The 19,255-nt window shown below is 46.3% G+C and overlaps 1 protein-coding gene across 4 annotated transcripts in view; it reads left to right on the plus strand.

The window, feature by feature from the left end:
* Positions 1 to 19,255, plus strand: part of UEVLD (UEV and lactate/malate dehyrogenase domains) — a 215,733-nt gene that overhangs the window by 23,596 nt on the left and 172,882 nt on the right. For all 4 annotated transcript variants that reach the window (XM_030201112.1, XM_030201115.1, XM_030201114.1 and 1 more), the window contains exon 2: positions 5,847 to 5,931. In XM_030201112.1, coding sequence (XP_030056972.1) covers positions 5,847 to 5,931 — 85 coding nt within the window. The remainder of the gene's footprint in view (positions 1 to 5,846; positions 5,932 to 19,255) is intronic.

The raw sequence follows: 19,255 nt of genomic DNA on the forward strand, positions 1-19,255 counted from the left end.
GTGCTGCGGGCCTTGCAGAAGCCGCCCTTTGAGCCATTATCGTGGCTGTTTCTGAAGGACCTGACATTGAAAGCGGTCTTTTTGGTGGCAATCGCGTCAGCCAGGAGGGTTTCCGAGCTCCAGGCGCTCTTGTGTAGAGAGCCGTTCCTGCGGTTCACAGAGGCAGGAGTGTCTATTCGCCCAGTGCCTTCCTTCCTGCCCAAGATTGTTTCTCTCTTCCATGTGAATCAGCAGCTTTGTCTACCCTCCTTCCGTAGGGAGGATTATCCAGAGGAGTATCGTGCTCTCAGATGCCTGGTTGTTAGACGAGTTATCATCAGATACTTGGAAGTGACCAACGATTTCCGGAAGTCGAATCACCTGTTCGTGCTGTTTGCGGGCCCCCATATGGGTCTGCAGGCATCTAAACCTACCATGGCACTGTTGCGTTCTCGAGGGCCTTGGCATTCTGTCAGGTCCTCGAGGCAGGACTGGAGTTCGTGAGCCCTTGGGCCACTGCTGAGGAGTGGCAGCGGCAGGCAAGACCACCTTGGAACTGGATACCCCGAAGAGCAGTACTGGAACTCTGGACTGGAGTAGTACAAGGCAGGCAACTAGAACAGACGAAACAGGAACAGCTTCACCTGCACTTAGCCACCGTTCCTCCGGAGTTGAGCTCCGAAGTACAGGTGGCCGGCAGGACTTGCAGGATAAGGGAGGAACTGAAGATCCAGAGGACCCACCCTGGGTCTGGGATACATGAGGGAGACCAGACTAGGAACTAAACACAGACAGTGGCCACTAGCTAGACCCAGAAGACAGACCAAGGAACACAAGGCGTACAGAAGCCTAGCAGGAGCAAGGACTTGGGCAGCATACACACTAGGCAGAACGGGGATCCGGGAATACCCACAGAGTAAACCCTTTAGCTAGGTGGAGACAGGATACAGGAATAACCACCCAGGAAATACACACTAGCTAGACAGATACAGGATTTAGGATATACACTCAGGATATACAAGCAGGGTAGGCACACAGGCTAGGCAAGGCAGGACTTAGGGTAAATAGAGCAAACCAGGAAGAACAGGCCAGGGGTCTTGGGCTGGCAGCAGAGCAAACAGAGTAACCAGGACTAACAGGCCAAGGGTCATTGGGGCAGACAGGAGAACAGAGAGTAAACCAGGACAAAGGCTTCACCCCAACCCAGGGTAAGCCAGGGACAGAGGCTTCACCCCAACACAGGGTAAGCCAGGAACAGAGGCTTCACCCCAACACAGGGTAAGCCAGGAACAGAGGCTTCACCCCAACACAGGGTAAGCCAGGAAGGACCCGCAGTCCACAGACAGAGGCTTCATCCCAACTCAGGTAAGCCAGGAAGGACCGCAGTTCACAGACAGACAATGGCAGGGAAGACCCCCCCATGGAAGGACAACAGAAAGAAGCTGGGATTGGAACCCAGAGAGAGGCTAAGCAGTAGTGCAGCAGACACTTACTAACCTGACCTGGCCTAAGAGCATAACACATGCAAAAGGCCCTGACTGCAAGCACAGCACTTCCTTATGAAGGCTCTCACTGATAAGTCACCAGCAGCAGGGCAGAAGCAGGAAGTACACTGACCCAAAGAGAGGCTTGACACACATAGGAAGTGAGCCCACAAGAAAGACAAGCAGGAGCCATCCTGGAAGCTGGCACAGAGCCGGCGGCAGCCACCTCAGATGCCGGCTCCCCAGAGAGGCACAGCCCACACAGGCGAGGTCCAGCGAAGCAATCAGCCCAGAGACCAGAGACAAGACAAACACAAACAGAAGCCAGCAGAGCTGCTGACCCCCATAAAGAAGGTAAGGCTGAGGGAGGTCATGGCCACAGACGTGACAGGCACGTTGGGTCAAGGAAACAATTACGGCAGCTTATGTGGCCGCAGGGAAGGTGCCGCCTATCCAGCTGAAGGCTCATTCTCCTAGAGCATGTATAATTATGGTACAGCCAGAGACCCCCCCACTGGAATGGTGGCGGGCCCAGTCATAGAGCTCAGGCCATTACAGACCTTGGCTGAGTCAGAAATCTGATGGCTGACATAACTGGGAGCTTACTGGAAAAGTATGGCCTAGTTTGTAGCCCGGATTGAGGCCTAAATAAGCTAAATTAGGAAAAGTTAGGTCAATAGATATGGAAACAAATGGAGGATTTCAGCACAAAATGGAAGCCGTATCTGTTGCAGAGTGGAATTTTCTCTAATGTAAGTTAGAAAAACAAGTTGAGAAATGAGACTTTCCTGTGAGCAGGATTGTGGTCAGCCATGGTGTGAGAAAGGAAAGGTGTAGCTGGATGCAGGGTCTTGCTTAAGATTTGTGGTCAAGCGAGCTAAAGACAAAACCATGGTAGCAAGATAAAAGCTACTCATTAGCATGAGCCAATCAGTGACAACCATGACATTAGCATAGATCCAATCAGGTATATCTACTGTCATATTATCCATATCCTGAGGGCACCTATAAAAATCAGGGTATTTCCTGGTTTAAGTGAGAGAAAAGGGTTGCCACTCTCTCTCTCCAAGGGAAACCAATGTGTCCAGCAGAATTGACAAATTACCTACTTGCTTTCCCTTGTAAAACCTCTAATTGGTAAAAGAAATTATAAAAGATTAGGAACTAATTAACACCTGTTTGCAGCTGGATTATTGTATTCCTATAACTAATTGATTGTACGTGCCTGTTGTCAATCACTTATTGGAATTGGAAAAGGTACAGCGAAGGGCGACGAAAATGATAGTGGGGATGGGACGACTTTCCTATGAAGAGAGGCTGAGAAGGCTAGGGCTTTTCAGCTTGGAGAAGAGACGGCTGAGGGGAGATATGATAGAAGTGTATAAAATAATGAGTGGAATGGATCGGGTGGATGTGAAGCGACTGTTCACGCTATCCAAAAATACTAGGACTAGAGGGCATGAGTTGAAGCTACAGTGTGGTAAATTTAAAACGAATCGGAGAAAATTTTTCTTCACCCAACGTGTAATTAGACTCTGGAATTCGTTGCCGGAGAACGTGGTACGGGCGGTTAGCTTGACGGAGTTTAAAAAGGGGTTAGATAGATTCCTAAAGGACAAGTCCATAGACCGCTATTAAATGGACTTGGAAAAATTCCGCATTTTTAGGTATAACTTGTCTGGAATGTTTTTACGTTTGGGGAGCGTGCCAGGTGCCCTTGACCTGGATTGGCCACTGTCGGTGACAGGATGCTGGGCTAGATGGACCTTTGGTCTTTCCCAGTATGGCACTACTTATGTACTTATGTACTTATTTGACTTGTACCTTGGCAAATAAACTCCTCATTCCAAATGATGATTTGTGGACTTCACTTTATGATCAGAGGCTGTAAGTATAAATGCTTTTGCTGTATCAGGCTATCTTTCACTGCATTGTATAACTTGTAACCTAAATCCAATTTGTCATAAGGCTGGTATCTTTTCCTTAGACCTAACATCTCTCTTAGTGGCAATTCCTTTTAGAACTTCACAACTCCTTGATTACCCCAGTACTAGTGCTATTTAGAGATGGAGTCAGATTTAAGGTCACTCCAGCCTTCTTGGGGGGCTCTGGACCCCTAAATTTAGAACAAGCACAGGCGGCTTCGATTGCAGAGTCCAGGTCCGTTTCCTTGGAGGAGATTTGCAGATCGGTGACTTGGGCATCGGCTCATACCTTCTCACGGCATTATCGCTTGGACGTGGCTGCACGGGCCGAGGCCCAGTTTGGAGCTTCAGTGTTTCGTTCTGGGATTTCCATGTTCTGCCCTGGGTGAGTACTGCTTGGGTACATCCCACCAGTCTATGGATTGATCTGCTTGATGATATGGAAGGTAAAATTATGTATCATACCTGATAATTTTCTTTCCATTAATCATAGCAGATCAATCCATAGTCCCTCCCAGATATCTGTACTGTTTGTTCTAGTTCAGTTACATTTCAGGTTCAAGTTTAGACTTCAGTTCCTGTTCAGGAGGACTTCGAGTTCAAGTTCTTCCACTTGGATTTCCCTGGAGTTGGGACGACTTTGTGTTACAGTGAGCTGCTGCTTCTTTCTCCCCGTTTCGACGGTGATTGGATTCATAACTAAATTATGCCAGTGCTCTCTCCCGCTTCGTATGGTAGTAGGGTAGCTTTGTTTCCCTCTCGCTTTGGCGGTGATGGGTTAAGCCATGTCCTCCCACGGTTGTGGTAGCAGGACATGCCAGTTCCCCCCGCGTCGGCGGGGGTGGGTGCCCCCCCCCCCCCTTCGGCGGTGGTTGGGTGGCGGAGTGTCCCTTTGTAGGTGTAATTCTTTATGTTTGGTGATTCCTGTGGATGGAGCTTTGATATTGACTATACTGAGGATTTCCTGGTAGCACATGACCACATATAGAGAGGCAAAAGATTGCTCTCTATCTCCACCTGCTGGTAGATGGACACAACCCACCAGTCTATGCTATGCTATGATTAATGGAAAGAAAATTATCAGGTATGATACATAATTTTACCTTTTGTCCTTTAGATTGTAAGCTCCTTTGAGCAGGGACTGTCCTTCTTTGTTAATTGTACAGCGCTGCGCAACCCTGGTAGCGCTTTAGAAATGTTAAATAGTAAAAGGATGTACATTGGAAAGAATAATCCGAATCATAGTTAACTGATGCTAGGGTCCACTGTGGGGGTCAGCACCCAAGAAAAAGATCTAGGTGTCGTTGATGCTAGCGCAGGCCCTCTTTTACCGCAGCTTTGTAAAAGGACCCCTATCAACAAAATAAAAAACAAACCAGAAGCTCTTTCTAACTAGCTTCTCTCATTAGATTTAGAGCTCATCAGTGATACTTTCTGCCATTCCAATACTTTTGCATTAGTAGGGTGATGTGGAGAGACATAATCAAAAGGGACGTCCTCGTTTCGATTTGGACATCCTCGCAAAACGTCCCCATACAGGGGCGGGGAAACCCTTATTTTTGAAACAAGATGGACATCCATCTTTTGTTTCGATAATACGGTCAGGGACGCCCAAATCCAGAAATGTGGTCATCCTTAGAGATGGTCGTCCCTAGACTTGTTCGTTTCTGATTTTCGGAGATAATGGAAACCAAGGACGTCCATCTCAGAAACGTGGGTACAGTGGGTTTGTGGTGGGTGTGGGAGGGCTTGCTGTTTCCTCCACAAATGTAACAGGTGGGGGGGGCCTCGGTCCGCCTGCCTGAAGTGCACTGCACCCACTAAAACTGCTCCAGGTTCCTGCATACTGCTGTGATGGACCTGAGTATGACATCTGAGTCTGGCAATCAATATTTTTAAAGATGTTTTTTGAGGGTGAGAGGGGTTAGTGACCACTGAGGGAGTAAGGAGAGGTCACCCCCGATTCTCTCCGGTGGTCATCTGGTCATTTCGGGCACCTTTTTGTGCCTTGGTCTTAAGAAAAACACGACCAGGTAAAGTTGTCCAAGTGTTCATCAGGGACATCCTTGTTTCTTTAGATTATGGGTCGAGGACATCCTAGTGTTAGGCCCGCCCAAGTCCCGCCTTCGCTACACCTCAGATACGCCCCCTTGAACTTTGGCCGTCCCTGCGACAGAGTGCAGTTGGGGACGTTCAAAATCGGCTTTCGATTATACCAATTTGGACGACCCTGTGAGAAGGACGCCCATCTTCTGATTTATGTCGAAAATGAGCCCAATAGTACCCTAGAAATACATACAAATCTGTTGTGCTGGGTCTAATAGTTCACTCTGCATTTGTAGCATATGTTCAAAGGACTTTGTAATCTCTTTTTTGTATTGAATTGTTGTCGGTATTGTATATTGATTTTGTTGGTGGTTTTCCATAAAACAGCTTTTGTGTTTGATTTGTTTTCTAGTACAAATTTAGAGACCTGACTGTAGAAGATCTGAAGAATGTACACAAGAGATACCCAAACTTCATATTCTCCATGGATACCTATAGTAAGTCTCTGACCATCTTTTGTTTCCAGGGCTATAAAATACAGATGCATTCTGTGCTTAAGATAGATACAACAATAAATTTCAATGTAATTACCAATAGTTTACTGATATCAATGTTATTTTGTACTTGTTTGTATTTATTGTGATTTTAATGTTTCTGGTTCTCTGGGGATTTTGGAGATGGTGCACATCACTGTTGCCACCCCTTTGCCACCCCAACTGGAATCAGTGCTACTTCTCTGGCAAGTTTGGCATCACCTCCCTACCTTCCTCTTCCCCCGTCCCTCAGGTCCAGTTTCTCTCTCCTCAACCACGAGTTTAGAAACTTATAGCTGTTGCTGGCAGAGATTACATCATAAGTACATAAGTACATAAGTAGTGCCATACTGGGAAAGACCAAAGGTCCATCTAGCCCAGCATCCTGTCACCGACAGTGGCCAATCCAGGTCAAGGGCACCTGGCACGCTCCCCAAACATAAAAACATTCCAGACAAGTTATACCTAAAAATGCGGAATTTTTCCAAGTCCATTTAATAGCGGTCTATGGACTTGTCCTTTAGGAATCTATCTAACCCCTTTTTAAACTCCGTCAAGCTAACCGCCCGTACCACGTTCTCCGGCAACGAATTCCAGAGTCTAATTACACGTTGGGTGAAGAAAAATTTTCTCCGATTCGTTTTAAATTTACCACACTGTAGCTTCAACTCATGCCCTCTAGTCCTAGTATTTTTGGATAGCGTGAACAGTCGCTTCACATCCACCCGATCCATTCCACTCATTATTTTATACACTTCTATCATATCTCCCCTCAGCCGTCTCTTCTCCAAGCTGAAAAGCCCTAGCCTTCTCAGCCTCTCTTCATAGGAAAGTCGTCCCATCCCCACTATCATTTTCGTCGCCCTTCGCTGTACCTTTCCAATTCTACTATATCTTTTTTGAGATACGGAGACCAGTACTGAACACAATACTCCAGGTGCGGTCGCACCATGGAGCGATACAACGGCATTATAACATCCGCACACCTGGACTCCATACCCTTCCTAATAACACCCAACATTCTATTCGCTTTCCTAGCCGCAGCAGCACACTGAGCAGAAGGTTTCAGCGTATCATCGACGACGACACCCAGATCCCTTTCTTGATCCGTAACTCCTAACGCGGAACCTTGCAAGACGTAGCTATAATTCGGGTTCCTCTTACCCACATGCATCACTTTGCACTTGTCAACATTGAACTTCATCTGCCACTTGCACGCCCATTCTCCCAGTCTCGCAAGGTCCTCCTGTAATCGTTCACATTCCTCCTGCGACTTGACGACCCTGAATAATTTTGTGTCATCGGCGAATTTAATTACCTCACTAGTTATTCCCATCTCTAGGTCATTTATGTTTCAATATTTTTATTGATAACAAATGCAAAATTACAAGCAGGTTCTTGTGAGAATCTTACATATCATTTCCATTGTCATCAAACTTTATACAGTTATGTGTCCCTTTCCCTTTCCCTCCTTCCCACCCCATCCTCCCTCTCCCCCCTTTTCCCCTGTACAGATGTTACTAATAACTATATTCTAACGAGATAGAGATTAGGAAACAAACAATTGTCTCTTTGCTGATGGTTGTAGCGTGTTCCAAAATTTACTCCAGGTCTGCAGCAATCTTTTCCCTTCTGCTGAATCTAGGTCTCGGACTGCACATCGCTCTAGTCTTGATAGATCTATCATAAATACTCTCCATTGGGTGACATTAGGGTCCGTTTGTTCCAGCCAGCCATGTAATATCACTTTTTTTCCAATCTGTACTGCACGTTGTAAAAATCTTCTGTACCCCGGCAATGACGGCTTGGCATATCTATATACATCAAATAGCATCAGTGGCTGCAATTCTGTCTTTCTGTGCCAGTATGACCAGACCTTCCCAAGCACCTGCTTCCAAAATCTTTGTACTCTAGAACAAGTCCAAAACATATGTCCCAGAGTCGCCTGAGGGGAGGCACAGCGTGGGCATTGTCCTGTTGCACCAAAACCCGCCTGGTGGGCTCTGTGCGGTGATACATGCAAACGAAGTGCAAACTTATACTGTGATTCCCAGTATCTTGTGAATGGGGAGTTTTGTAATATAGCGAGTAAGTAAGTTTGTAGTACATTCTCTGATACTTCTACTCCGAGATCCGCCGACCAGTCTTGGGCCCGTTTTTTATAATCTATGTCTTCTGTAGTGTCTAATAGATGTCTGTGATGGTATTTTAACGGGACTTCATTCTGAGACCCCAAAGTCAGTGCAGTGTTCAACGTATCTTGTACATCTTCGCTTAGGTTAATCCATCCTAATGATACAGCATAGTGTTTCACTTGCATATAAGCGAACAGGTCTGCAGCTGGTAGCGAATATTCCCTTTGTATGTCTGCAAATGTCCGTAATTGTCCTTCTTCATTTATTAGTTGATATAAGAAGTGAACTCCTTTCTGCCTCCATCGAGCAAACACTCCTGAGGTGGTGCCCACTGGAAAGTCAGGGTTATGGTGCAAGGGTAGAAAGGGTGTTGAACTCGCTGAGAACCCATGGCGTTTGCATAACCATCTCCATGTTGCTCTGGCAGATGTCACAAAGGGGTTAGTTGCGGTCTTAATATCTGGGCCGCGCTGATATTTATGCGAGTGCAGCAGCCAACCCAGATGTATCCTGGGGAATGCAGCTGACTCTATCAAAGTTGCTGAAAACTCCTGGCCCCCCACCAGCCAATCTCTTATATGCCTCATGGAGCTTGAAATAGTTAGATACCTTATACTTAGTAGGCCCATTCCCCCATGCAACCTGGGCTTCTGCAGGACACTAATTGGGAGTCTAGGTCTCCGACCCTGCCAGAGAAACCGTTGGGTCGCCCTAGTTAATGCCTTCTCCTCCCTTTGCTTCAAATACAGCGGGAGCATCTGAAAGGTGTATAGCCACCGGGGTGCCACCATCATATTAAATAGAGCGATCCTTGCAGTCAGGGAAAGCGGCAACCTTCCCCACAACAATAATGTACGCCTGGTCTCAGTCAAAAGCGGCAGCACATTCTCCCCGTACAGCCGTGATAGATCTGTGAGCACCACTACCCCTAGATATTTCAATTGCCCCGTTGCCCATTTCAGGGGGAACTCTCCCCGCCAGCCAGCCCGGATTTCCTCCTTTATCGGCATGGCCAAAGACTTTGTGTGATTTAGCTTAAATCCGGACAGTTCTCCGTATTCCTGTATCACTCTGAGCAGATTTTCCAGCGACTGTTGGGGTTCATCCAAGAGAAGCATTAGGTCATCTGCGTATGCTAACAATTCTACCCTATGTCCTGAAATTTGCGCCCCTTTGATATCTTTAGAATTCCTGATTACACACAGTAGGGGCTCTAGAGTGAGCACAAATAATAAGGGCGAGAGTGGGCAGCCCTGTCGGGTCCCCCGTTCTATTGCAAATTCCCTGGTCCTGACCCCATTAACCAGGATTGCAGCTTTCGGTTGTGTGTACAGAGCTTTAATTGCTTCTAGATACCATCCTTGGATTCCCACCCACCTCAACGTCTCGAACATGAACGGCCATCCGACTTCATCAAATGCCCGTTCTGCATCTAAACTGACTACCAATCTGTTAGTATCTGAGTCTCTTGCATGCATCAGTGCTGCTATTAGCTTCCGCACATTAAGCACTGATTTCCGCCCTCTGACAAACCCCACCTGGTCATCATGTATGATTTGGGGCAAACTAGGGGCCAATCTGTCTGCCAATATCCTGGACATGATTTTAATATCCACGTTTATTAAGGATATTGGTCTGAATGAGCCAGGTTGCAATAGATCTCTTCCTGGTTTCGGAATCAGACTTATCAATGCCGAATTCGCATGACGGGGAAAGGCCCCCTGCTTGGCCACCGTGTGATATAGCTCTAACAATGGACCCACCAATTGTGCTTTAAGCATTTTGTAAAATTCGCCAGTGAAGCCGTCAGGCCCCGGCGCCGAATGGAGGCGAAGCTTCGTGATGCTCTGCATGATCTCTTTTGCTGTTATTGGTTTATTCAAAGCCTCTACCACGGCCGGTGACAATTTAGGCATGCCAGTGGTGTTCAGATATTCCAACAATCTGGCCTTTCCTTCTTTCTGCTCCCCCGCATCTTTATATAATGACGCAAAGTGCTCCCTTAACACTTCAGCCACCCCTTCCATTGTGTTTGTCACCCCTCCCGCTTTTGTATGTAATACTGGTATGAAATTTTGTTTTCTGGCGGCTTTCACCACCTTAGCCAAATAGGCTCCAGGTCTATCTCCATATTTCTGTAGTCTAAACTTTCGGTAAATCAGGGAACGAGTCATTCTCTCGTGTATAAGACTATTCAATGCCATCCTGGTCACCATTAGGGTATCATACCCGGCTGGCGTGGGAGCTGCTGTGTATGCCTTCTTTACCTCTTTTAACTTCCGCTCCAGTGCGATGACTTTCCGATTGATGCACCGATTGCGCTTGCAAACATAGGCAATTACATCCCCCCTTAGCACTGCCTTTGCCGCGGACCAAAACAGGCCGGGGTCTTCTAGGTGTTGCTCATTATGCTTCAGGTATTCCCCCCATCTGTCTTGGATGTATTTATTGAATTCAGGGGAGGAGTATAGGTATGCAGGAAATCTCCAGCCCGAGGATTGTTGAAAAAAGAACTGCGCCTCCAGGTCTACCCAAATCAGGGCATGGTCAGAGATTTCCTCCGGGCCTATACTAGCGTCCAGCACCTGTGGAAATAGTGTCTGAGATACCACTATATAGTCTAGTCTGGACTGTGTACGATGCGCCCTTGAGGTGTGAGTGTAATCTCTTTCCTCTTGATGGAGCAATCTCCATGGGTCTACTAGTCCTGCTAGTGTGCAAAAGGATTCCAGTATGGTCTCGCTCCCTGTTCCTCCCTGCATTCGTTCTCCTGATCTATCTGCCTGCATATCATATACCTGGTTCATGTCTCCTGCTATTAGCAACGGTAAGTGCGCGTATTGTTGACATCTGTTAAGCAAGTGTGTAAAAAATTTCTTACTTTTCACCAGGGGCGCATAAACCGCCACTAGGAGCACTTCTTTCCCTTGCAGGTTAATTTGAACTCCCAGGTATCTCCCTTCCCCATCTTTAAACCTCAATTTGGTGGAACACGCTAGGGATTTGTTAATCAAAATTGCCACTCCTCCTTTCCTTCCAGCTGCCGGGGAGCAGAACACCTCCCCCACCCAATGCCTTTTTAATTTATCATGCTCCTCTTGTGATAATCTTGTTTCTTGTAGACAAGCGATATGCGCGTCATGGCGTTTTAGGGCCGCTAGAATTTTCGTGCGCTTCACTGGGGATGTAATGCCGCAAACATTCCATGAGACCAGGCGTACCGCTTTACTCTTTAATTTAGCCAGGATCTTCTGTGTGCGGTCCTACAATTATGTGATATATTAACCACCCCAGGGCGCCCAGCCTCACCCTTGGGAACTGCTGTTTCGCCACACCACCTTACTGCTATTATGCTTCCCTCTAGTTATATCTCCGTGTCCCGGTCTGATGCGTTTTCCCCTCTCTTCTCGCCTCTTGCACTTATGTTCATCTCCTCCCTCTCCCTCCCCCCTGACATAGTTCCCTTCCCCCCCTCCCCTCCCATCACCTCCCAAACTGTAACAGTAGGAAACACTTCAATGCACAAGGCCCCCACACCCTTTCTTATTACAACAGCATGCTATACAACCCAACATTTCAAATGTTAACATCTCTTCATATATCTCAGGCAGTCAAACCTTACAATGATGTTCAGTCTCCTGTGGGGCTTCTCTTTATTTCTCCTAAATCTTTTTCCAGACGTGAGACAAATTCTTTTGCAGCATTCACTGTTTCAAAAACTTTCCAGCTGTTATCCTGTCTGATCTTTAATAGAGCTGGGTATAGAAGCATGAACTTGATTTTAAGATCAGCCAGTCTCTTGCAGATAGGTGTATACTGTCTCCGTCTGTCCTGCAGGTGGGCAGAATAATCCTGGAATATTCTTATGAGGTGCCCATCATACTTTACCTCATCTCTCTTAAGCCGATATCCCCGCAGTATTTCTGATTTATGTATGTAATTGTGGACTTTCAAAATCACTACCCGAGGCGCCTGCCCGCCATCTTTGCTTCGCCCCACGTGGTGTGCTCTTTCCAGGCATAGTTTTCCCGCTGAATCTGACAAGGCGAATTCGGAGGCCAACCAGCGTTCTAGTGTTGTTGCCAGCACTCTGTCTCCGATAGTTTCAGGTAGGTCAACGATCCGCAAATTGGACCGTCTTGACCTGTTCTCCAGGTCATCCAGTTTTGCTGATAAAGAAACTACCGTTCCGGTAAGTTTTTTCACTTCCGCTTGAAGTGGTGTAGTAGTATCTTCGAAGTCTGATACCCTCCGTTCCAGCTCTCCAGTCCGCTCTGTAATAGCGGTAAGTCGGGCTTCGAAGGACTCAAATTGGCTGGATAATTTATCTATTTTTGGCTCCAGCGTCGTTGCTATTACCTCTGTAAGCTGCGCCAATTGTTCCGCCGAGAACGTCGGCCCAGCTCGTGATGGCGATTTCTCTCCCGCCACCTCTAGCGCCTTCGCCTTTTCTTTATCTTTCTTCGCCCCTCTACTTGCCATTCCTTTAACTGGCGCTTCCAAAAATTTGTCCATGTATAATCAGATGGCCTGCTCTGCCTGAGAGGTATTCTTTTTTTATCGTTGTTGGGTTTTTTGAGTTTAAGCGCGTCTGGGCCTCGGAGAGAGCAAAAAACACGTCTCACTCTCTCATCGCACCACGTGATCCCTCCTCTAGGTCATTTATAAATACATTAAAAAGCAACGGACCCAGCACAGACCCCTGCGGGACCCCACTAACTACCCTCCTCCACTGAGAATACTGGCCACGCAATCCTACTCTCTGCTTCCTATCTTTCAACCAGTTCTTAATCCATAATAATACCCTACCTCCGATTCCATGACTCTGCAATTTCTTCAGGAGTCTTTCGTGCGGCACTTTGTCAAACGCCTTCTGAAAATCCAGATATACAATATCAACCGGCTCCCCATTGTCCACATGTTTGCTTACCCCCTCAAAAAAATGCATTAGATTGGTGAGGCAAGACTTCCCTTCACTAAATCCGTGCTGACTTTGTCTCATCAGTCCATGTTTTTGTATATGCTCTGCAATTTTATTCTTAATAATAGCCTCTACCATCTTGCCCGGCACCGACGTCAGACTCACCGGTCTATAATTTCCCGGATCTCCTCTGGAACCCTTCTTAAAAATCGGAGTAACATGGCTACCCTCCAGTCTTCCGGTACTACACTCGATTTTAGGGACAGATTGCATATTTCTAACAGTAGCTCCGCAAGTTCATTTTTTAGTTCTATTAATACTCTGGGATGAATACCATCAGGTCCCGGTGATTTACTACTCTTCAGCTTGCTGAACTGACCCATTACATCCTCCAAGGTTACAGAGAATTTGTTTAGTTTCTCCGACTCCCCCGCTTCAAATATTCTTTCCGGCACCGGTGTCCCCCCCAAATCCTCCTCGGTGAAGACCGAAGCAAAGAATTCATTTAATTTCTCCGCTACGGCTTTGTCCTCCTTGATCGCCCCTTTAACACCATTTTCGTCCAGCGGCCCAACCGACTCTTTGGCCGGTTTCCTGCTTTTAATGTATCTAAAAAAATTTTTACTATGTATTTTTGCTTCCAACGCTAATTTCTTCTCAAAGTCCTTTTTTGCCCTCCTTATCTCCGCTTTGCATTTGGCTTGGCATTCCTTATGATCTATCCTGTTACTTTCAGTTGGTTCTCTTCTCCACTTTCTGAAGGACTGTTTTTTGGCTCTAATGATTTCCTTTATCTTACTGTTTAGCCACGCCGGCTGACGTTTAGTCTTTTTTCCCTTTTTTCTAATACGTGGAATATATTTGTCCTGAACCTCCAGCCCTAGGGTCCTTTCACCTGTTGCAACTTCCTTTTGCTACGTGGGAAGAGAAACCGGACCCAAGGGGTGAGGATGAAGAAGGTAGGGTGATTGGACCTGCAGAAGGGAACAGGGTGGTAAGGAGAGGAGACATGCTGCACAAGAAGAGAAGGACAAAGTAGAGGGGAAGACATGTTGCACATAAAGGGAAAGAGAGATATGCTGCACATGAAGAGAAGGGAAAAGTAGAGGGGGAAGACGTTGCACATGAAGGGAAGGAGAGACATGCAGCACATGAAGGGAAAGGAAGGAGGGTGGGAAGCAGAACCAGAGACTGGGAACAAGATGATTAGAATACTAAATTCCCCCAACAACAAAGGTAGGAAAATTGATTATATTTTCAGTTTAGTGTTGGCTTTATTTTGCACTGTACAGAAGGGCATGCATTTCTTTGTATTTCTGTGGTGCTGCATGACATAGTTTCAGTTTTTGTCTCCATTTCAGTTTTTGGCTGCATGTTTTTTTGCGGTCCCCTGCAACTGAAGTAAAGGATTGTGCTGGTATGTAGAGTCTGTAGGAATCTGTAACAGTCCAGCTTGTTCCAGTATACCAGTAACAGGTATATTGGTGCTCTAGGGCCCAGTATATTTATAGTACTGTCTTTTCATAGGTGGGTTGGGCTATTATGGTTTGGCAAGTTTCCTATAAAAGTTTTTTGAGTGTCTTTTTGCGGGGTTTTTTTGTCTAGCCTATTTGAAAATTAAAAATGCACAGGAATAGCGGTCTTCACATCTGATAGAGTCACCACACAAACAAAAATCTATCTGCAAAGTGTCTAGCAGTGGATGGAACGTTTACTGCTCCTGAGGTGGCAATCACAATTTGAATACAATTTTTATATGGTGAGTTGTAAGGGGGAAAGCTTCATTGTTGGGGAATATGGAGTTTGTAATTCAGAACAAGAGCCTCACGGTTTATATTGAGATTCTGACCAGTTCTGTAGAGAATCCAACTCCACTCCCACTAGCTTTCTGTTGTCCTACTTTCTAAGTATGAATGAACAGCTTTTCTATTTTTTTTTTGTATGGCGTTCCTTTCCTTTTTTAAAATTATCTATGTTATCATTTTTATGTAAACCGCTCTGCTCTGCCTTGGCAATTGAGCAGTAGAGCAAATTTTAATAAAATATAAACATAATGGTGGATAATAGAAATTGGCTGGAGGGAGATGAACTAGAAATCTTCAACTAGCTTGGCTGGGAAGGGTTCATACAATAAAAATGGTGATGTTATCTAAATTGTTGTATTTGTTTACAGCCCTACCAATTCAACTTTCAGACAGTTTTATCCGTTTACTGTATCAAATTTTTTTTCAGTGTATATGGAATCATAAGCCTCCCAGGGCACAGCAAGCAGTGCTTTACCAATTACAAAAGAAGGGTGGTATGGTGGTTCCTAATTTCAAGTTGCCCTATCATGTCTATGAATTAAAACTGGAACTGTAGGTTATTTTATCGCAGGTAATAAATTATCTGTGTCCAAGATTCCCCAAACAGAACTATCTGCATGCAGAATACTCTGTACTCGGTCTAGGGGAGGGAACCTTGGATTGGAACCTAGCCAATTACTTCCGAGAGAGAAGAACGCAACTGAAAAAGCAGACTGAAATATATATTAGTTTTTATTATAGATATATGTGAAAAGGTATCCAAAATAGAAACTCTGGCAAAGCTTTAGCTGAATACAAAATTACTGGCTGATAAAATTACAAACTGTATTGTCACACTACACACTCTGTTCCTAACTGGTTACCAGGTACTTACACAACTGATTGGAATGCTACAACTATGTTACGAGGTAGTACGGTTATTAGCAGCTTATCTCCTGATCACAGTATGACTATACCCAGTCTTTTGCTCAGGTAATTACCACGCACTAGCCCCAGACTAATAGGAAATAAATCACCATGGCTCTCACCCGACTGACCTCTGTGGCAGTCTCTCAAGAAGTGGCACAGATTACTTCACAGACTCAAGCTGAGATTGCAGCGAGTCTTAGTCAGAGCTAGGTCCGGTACTCTGCAGCAGACAGGGAGGGCACAGGTCACTCCTTGCAGGTAGCTGAACCATACGTTACTTTTTTTCAGATACACAGTTCATCAGTTGGTGGACCTTATTAGCTCTCACTGGTCTTCCACCTTCCAAGGATTCCGACTAACTGATTTCTCCTTGTTCCCGCTTTTCCCGGTACCTCTTCGTCCGGTGACTGCAGGACTCAATCTGTCTCTTCTTCAGCTCACTGCATGGCAAGAAGGGTCCGTTGTTCTTGACCTTCAAGTTGTTACATTGTGGTATACATTTTCTGTTTCTCACCCAGCCTGCTGGAGCCTTTCAGCTTCTCAGGGAGATAAAAAGGGGGGGGGGGGGCTGGTTTGCCCACAGCATGTCCTTGGATGTTACATGACTGCTAGTGATTTTCCAGAAAGCTGAATTAGCTAAATCACTGATGTGCAGGTCATAGGTTGCAGACGCCATCTTGATGTCATAGGATTAGGCAGGCCAAGACCAGCAAGGTGAGACACACAGGGAAATACCCCTACAGAACTCAAGAGAAGCTTTCTCTCATATAAATTGTCCCAGGTTTATAGTGGTATCAAAATACAAGATTAATTTCCACCAAAAAAAAATGGTAAACCACCACTGACAAGAAGTGTAAAATATATTTTCATTTATTCTAAGTTCTTTGCTGTGTGAAATCTCTAAAACCAAGTTTCTACTTTGGAAGTAAAAAAAAATGTTACCTGGAGAGGAAGTGACGTCACGGACCTGAATGGCTGCCTAGGGGTCTAGCTCCGACGCAACCCTCTGTAATTAAGCTACAATAGCGCTCCTCAGCTTGTCAAACGGGCTAAATTTGGTAATATAACGCTCCCTGTAGTGTGTGGAACTTAATGCGAAAGTCCCCGTCGAAACAGATGGCGACGGCTCGGAAGGAGAGTGATCGTACCTTAGAGAAGCCAGCGCTCCGGACCACGCGGCGCCATGTGCTCTCCTCTGCACCCGCCTCCCACTCCGACTCGGATTCAGCTCCCTCCCTGTGTGAGTCGAGTAAATCAACGGGTAAGCGGAGCCTGCCCAAGGATTTAGCGAGATTTCTAGCGGAGATCCGCAAAGAAATCACAGCTTCAAAGGAGGAAATCCTGGAAAAGATGGATGTGCTGAGCGTGGATCTCCGGGAGATGGGAGGCCGCGTGGAAGACCTGGAGGTGAGAGTGGACGAGAACGCCGAAAAGTTGATAGAGACTGAGACTCGTCTTGCGAAAGTACTTGCCTCGCATGCAGAAATGCAAATTAAATTAGACGACTTGGAAAATTGAGGGCGCCGCAATAACTTGCGGTTTCGCGGAGTTCCGGAAGTGGGAGACCAAGAAGATGTTGGCGCCATTGTAAAGTTGCTTTGTAGCAAACTGATAGACTCTCTGGACGTTACTTTTGAACGTGCACATAGAGCATTAGGAAGACGGTCAGATAATAGACCGAGGGATATCGTGGTCTGCTTTTCAACTTTCACCATAAAGGAGCAGGTGCTGCAGAAAGCGCGCCAGGTACAGCACATTGAGTATAACGACGCACAAATTAAAATCTTCCAGGACCTGTCGGCACATACTTTGTCCTTGAGGAGAGGGATGAAGCCAGCGTTGGAAGCCTTAATGAAGCACAAAATTCCCTACAGATGGGCGTTCCCCTTTGCCCTTTGTTTCACGACAGGAGGGCGTTTGTATCGAACCCGGTCCCTGGAGGAAGTGTGGAAGAACTTACGATCCGAGGGACTGGTGACCACAGAAGGCCCACCAGCGGAATTGGACCCGACTACGCGAGCCAAGCTGCAGAAATGGCAGCGAGTCCAGGGCAAGGGGAAAAAGACTCGGACATGCACCTGAATTGACAGCATTATCATGACCGGTGATCTATAGTGGAGAGCAGTGTTAACTTGTTTATGTTGAATATAATTATATACTTAAGAGTGCAGGGGAGGGAGAATCTGCAATGTATTGGAAAAGGGCGAACTATTTTCATATGAGGGAGGGGTTTAGTAATACAGAGGAGAGACTATAGAGTGATAAGCAGGGGTAAGGTTGTGGGGGGGCGGAGGGAGGGGTCTTGGGTAGCTGATTGGGTTAATGGGCTCTTCCTTTCACATTCCTAGACGGGGGATTCAGTACCTCGCTAGTGGACTTAAGGGAGGGAAGGGGAGGGTGGGAGGGAGTACAGGGGGGGGAGGGGGGGCCCTCTATCAGGGAATGTATGTGTTATGGGGTATAGAAGGGGGGACGGGGAGTTATATTATCTGTGGAGGGTTCGGTGAAGGAGAGGAGGGGATCTGGGTAAATGATGATCTGAGTGTTAACCTTGCTTTGATTTACAGGAGTGATATATTGAGTAAGAATAATGTCTGATTTCAAAGTGCTTACCTATAATGTAAAAGGGCTTAATTCACCATACAAGCGCCACGCCCTTCAGCGTGAGCTGCGCTTAATGTGCCCGAAGGTGGTGTTTTTACAGGAAACGCACATGTTACCAAAGCATGAGGGGCTATTGGCTTCCAAAATGTATCCGGGAGTATACTGCGCCTCTGATGTTAAAGGGGGGAAAAAAAGGGGAGTTGCTATTTTGTTTCACAGGGATGTCCATATACAGGTTCTCCACATGAGGAGAGACACTGCGGGGCGTTTTCTCTTTATGCATGTGCAGCTTGAGAGGGAGGAGTTTACCTTGGCCAACATTTACGCCCCTAATGAGCACCAGGAGGGGTTTTTAAGTACCTTCATAGGGAATTGCAACTTTTCGCCCGGGGGAGGGTGTTCATGGCTGGAGATTTCAATGCAACTATGCAACCTGGCTTAGATAGGTCGACACCTCCTGCTAAAGCTGATTACAACATGTCACGTGCTTTACGGAACTTAGTAGAAGAAATGGGGTTGTGTGACTGGTGGCGGCTATGTCATCCGAGAGGGCGAGACTACACCTTTTATTCTCAAGCGCACCTGTCCTATTCTAGACTAGATTATGTTTTTTTAGACAAGACCCTTGCGGACGGAGGAGGGGAATCCGCCATTGGACATATCACAATTTCAGACCATGCACCGGCCTGGGTTGTCGTTCCTTCTCTGGAGGGGGAGCGAAGAGACCGCAGGTGGTCATTTAATAACTGTTTGTTACAGGATCCTCAGATTGTAGCGGATTGCCTCCCGGTCCTGAAAGAGTACTTTGAGATCAATATGGACTCAGGGCCAGCTTTGAGCACTGTATGGGATGCCTTTAAAGCGGTGGCACGAGGGCATTTTATTAAGTGTGCTAGTCACAGAAATAGGGCCCA

Source organism: Microcaecilia unicolor, chromosome 4 (assembly GCF_901765095.1).
Source record: "Microcaecilia unicolor chromosome 4, aMicUni1.1, whole genome shotgun sequence".
Taxonomy (NCBI): domain Eukaryota; kingdom Metazoa; phylum Chordata; class Amphibia; order Gymnophiona; family Siphonopidae; genus Microcaecilia; species Microcaecilia unicolor.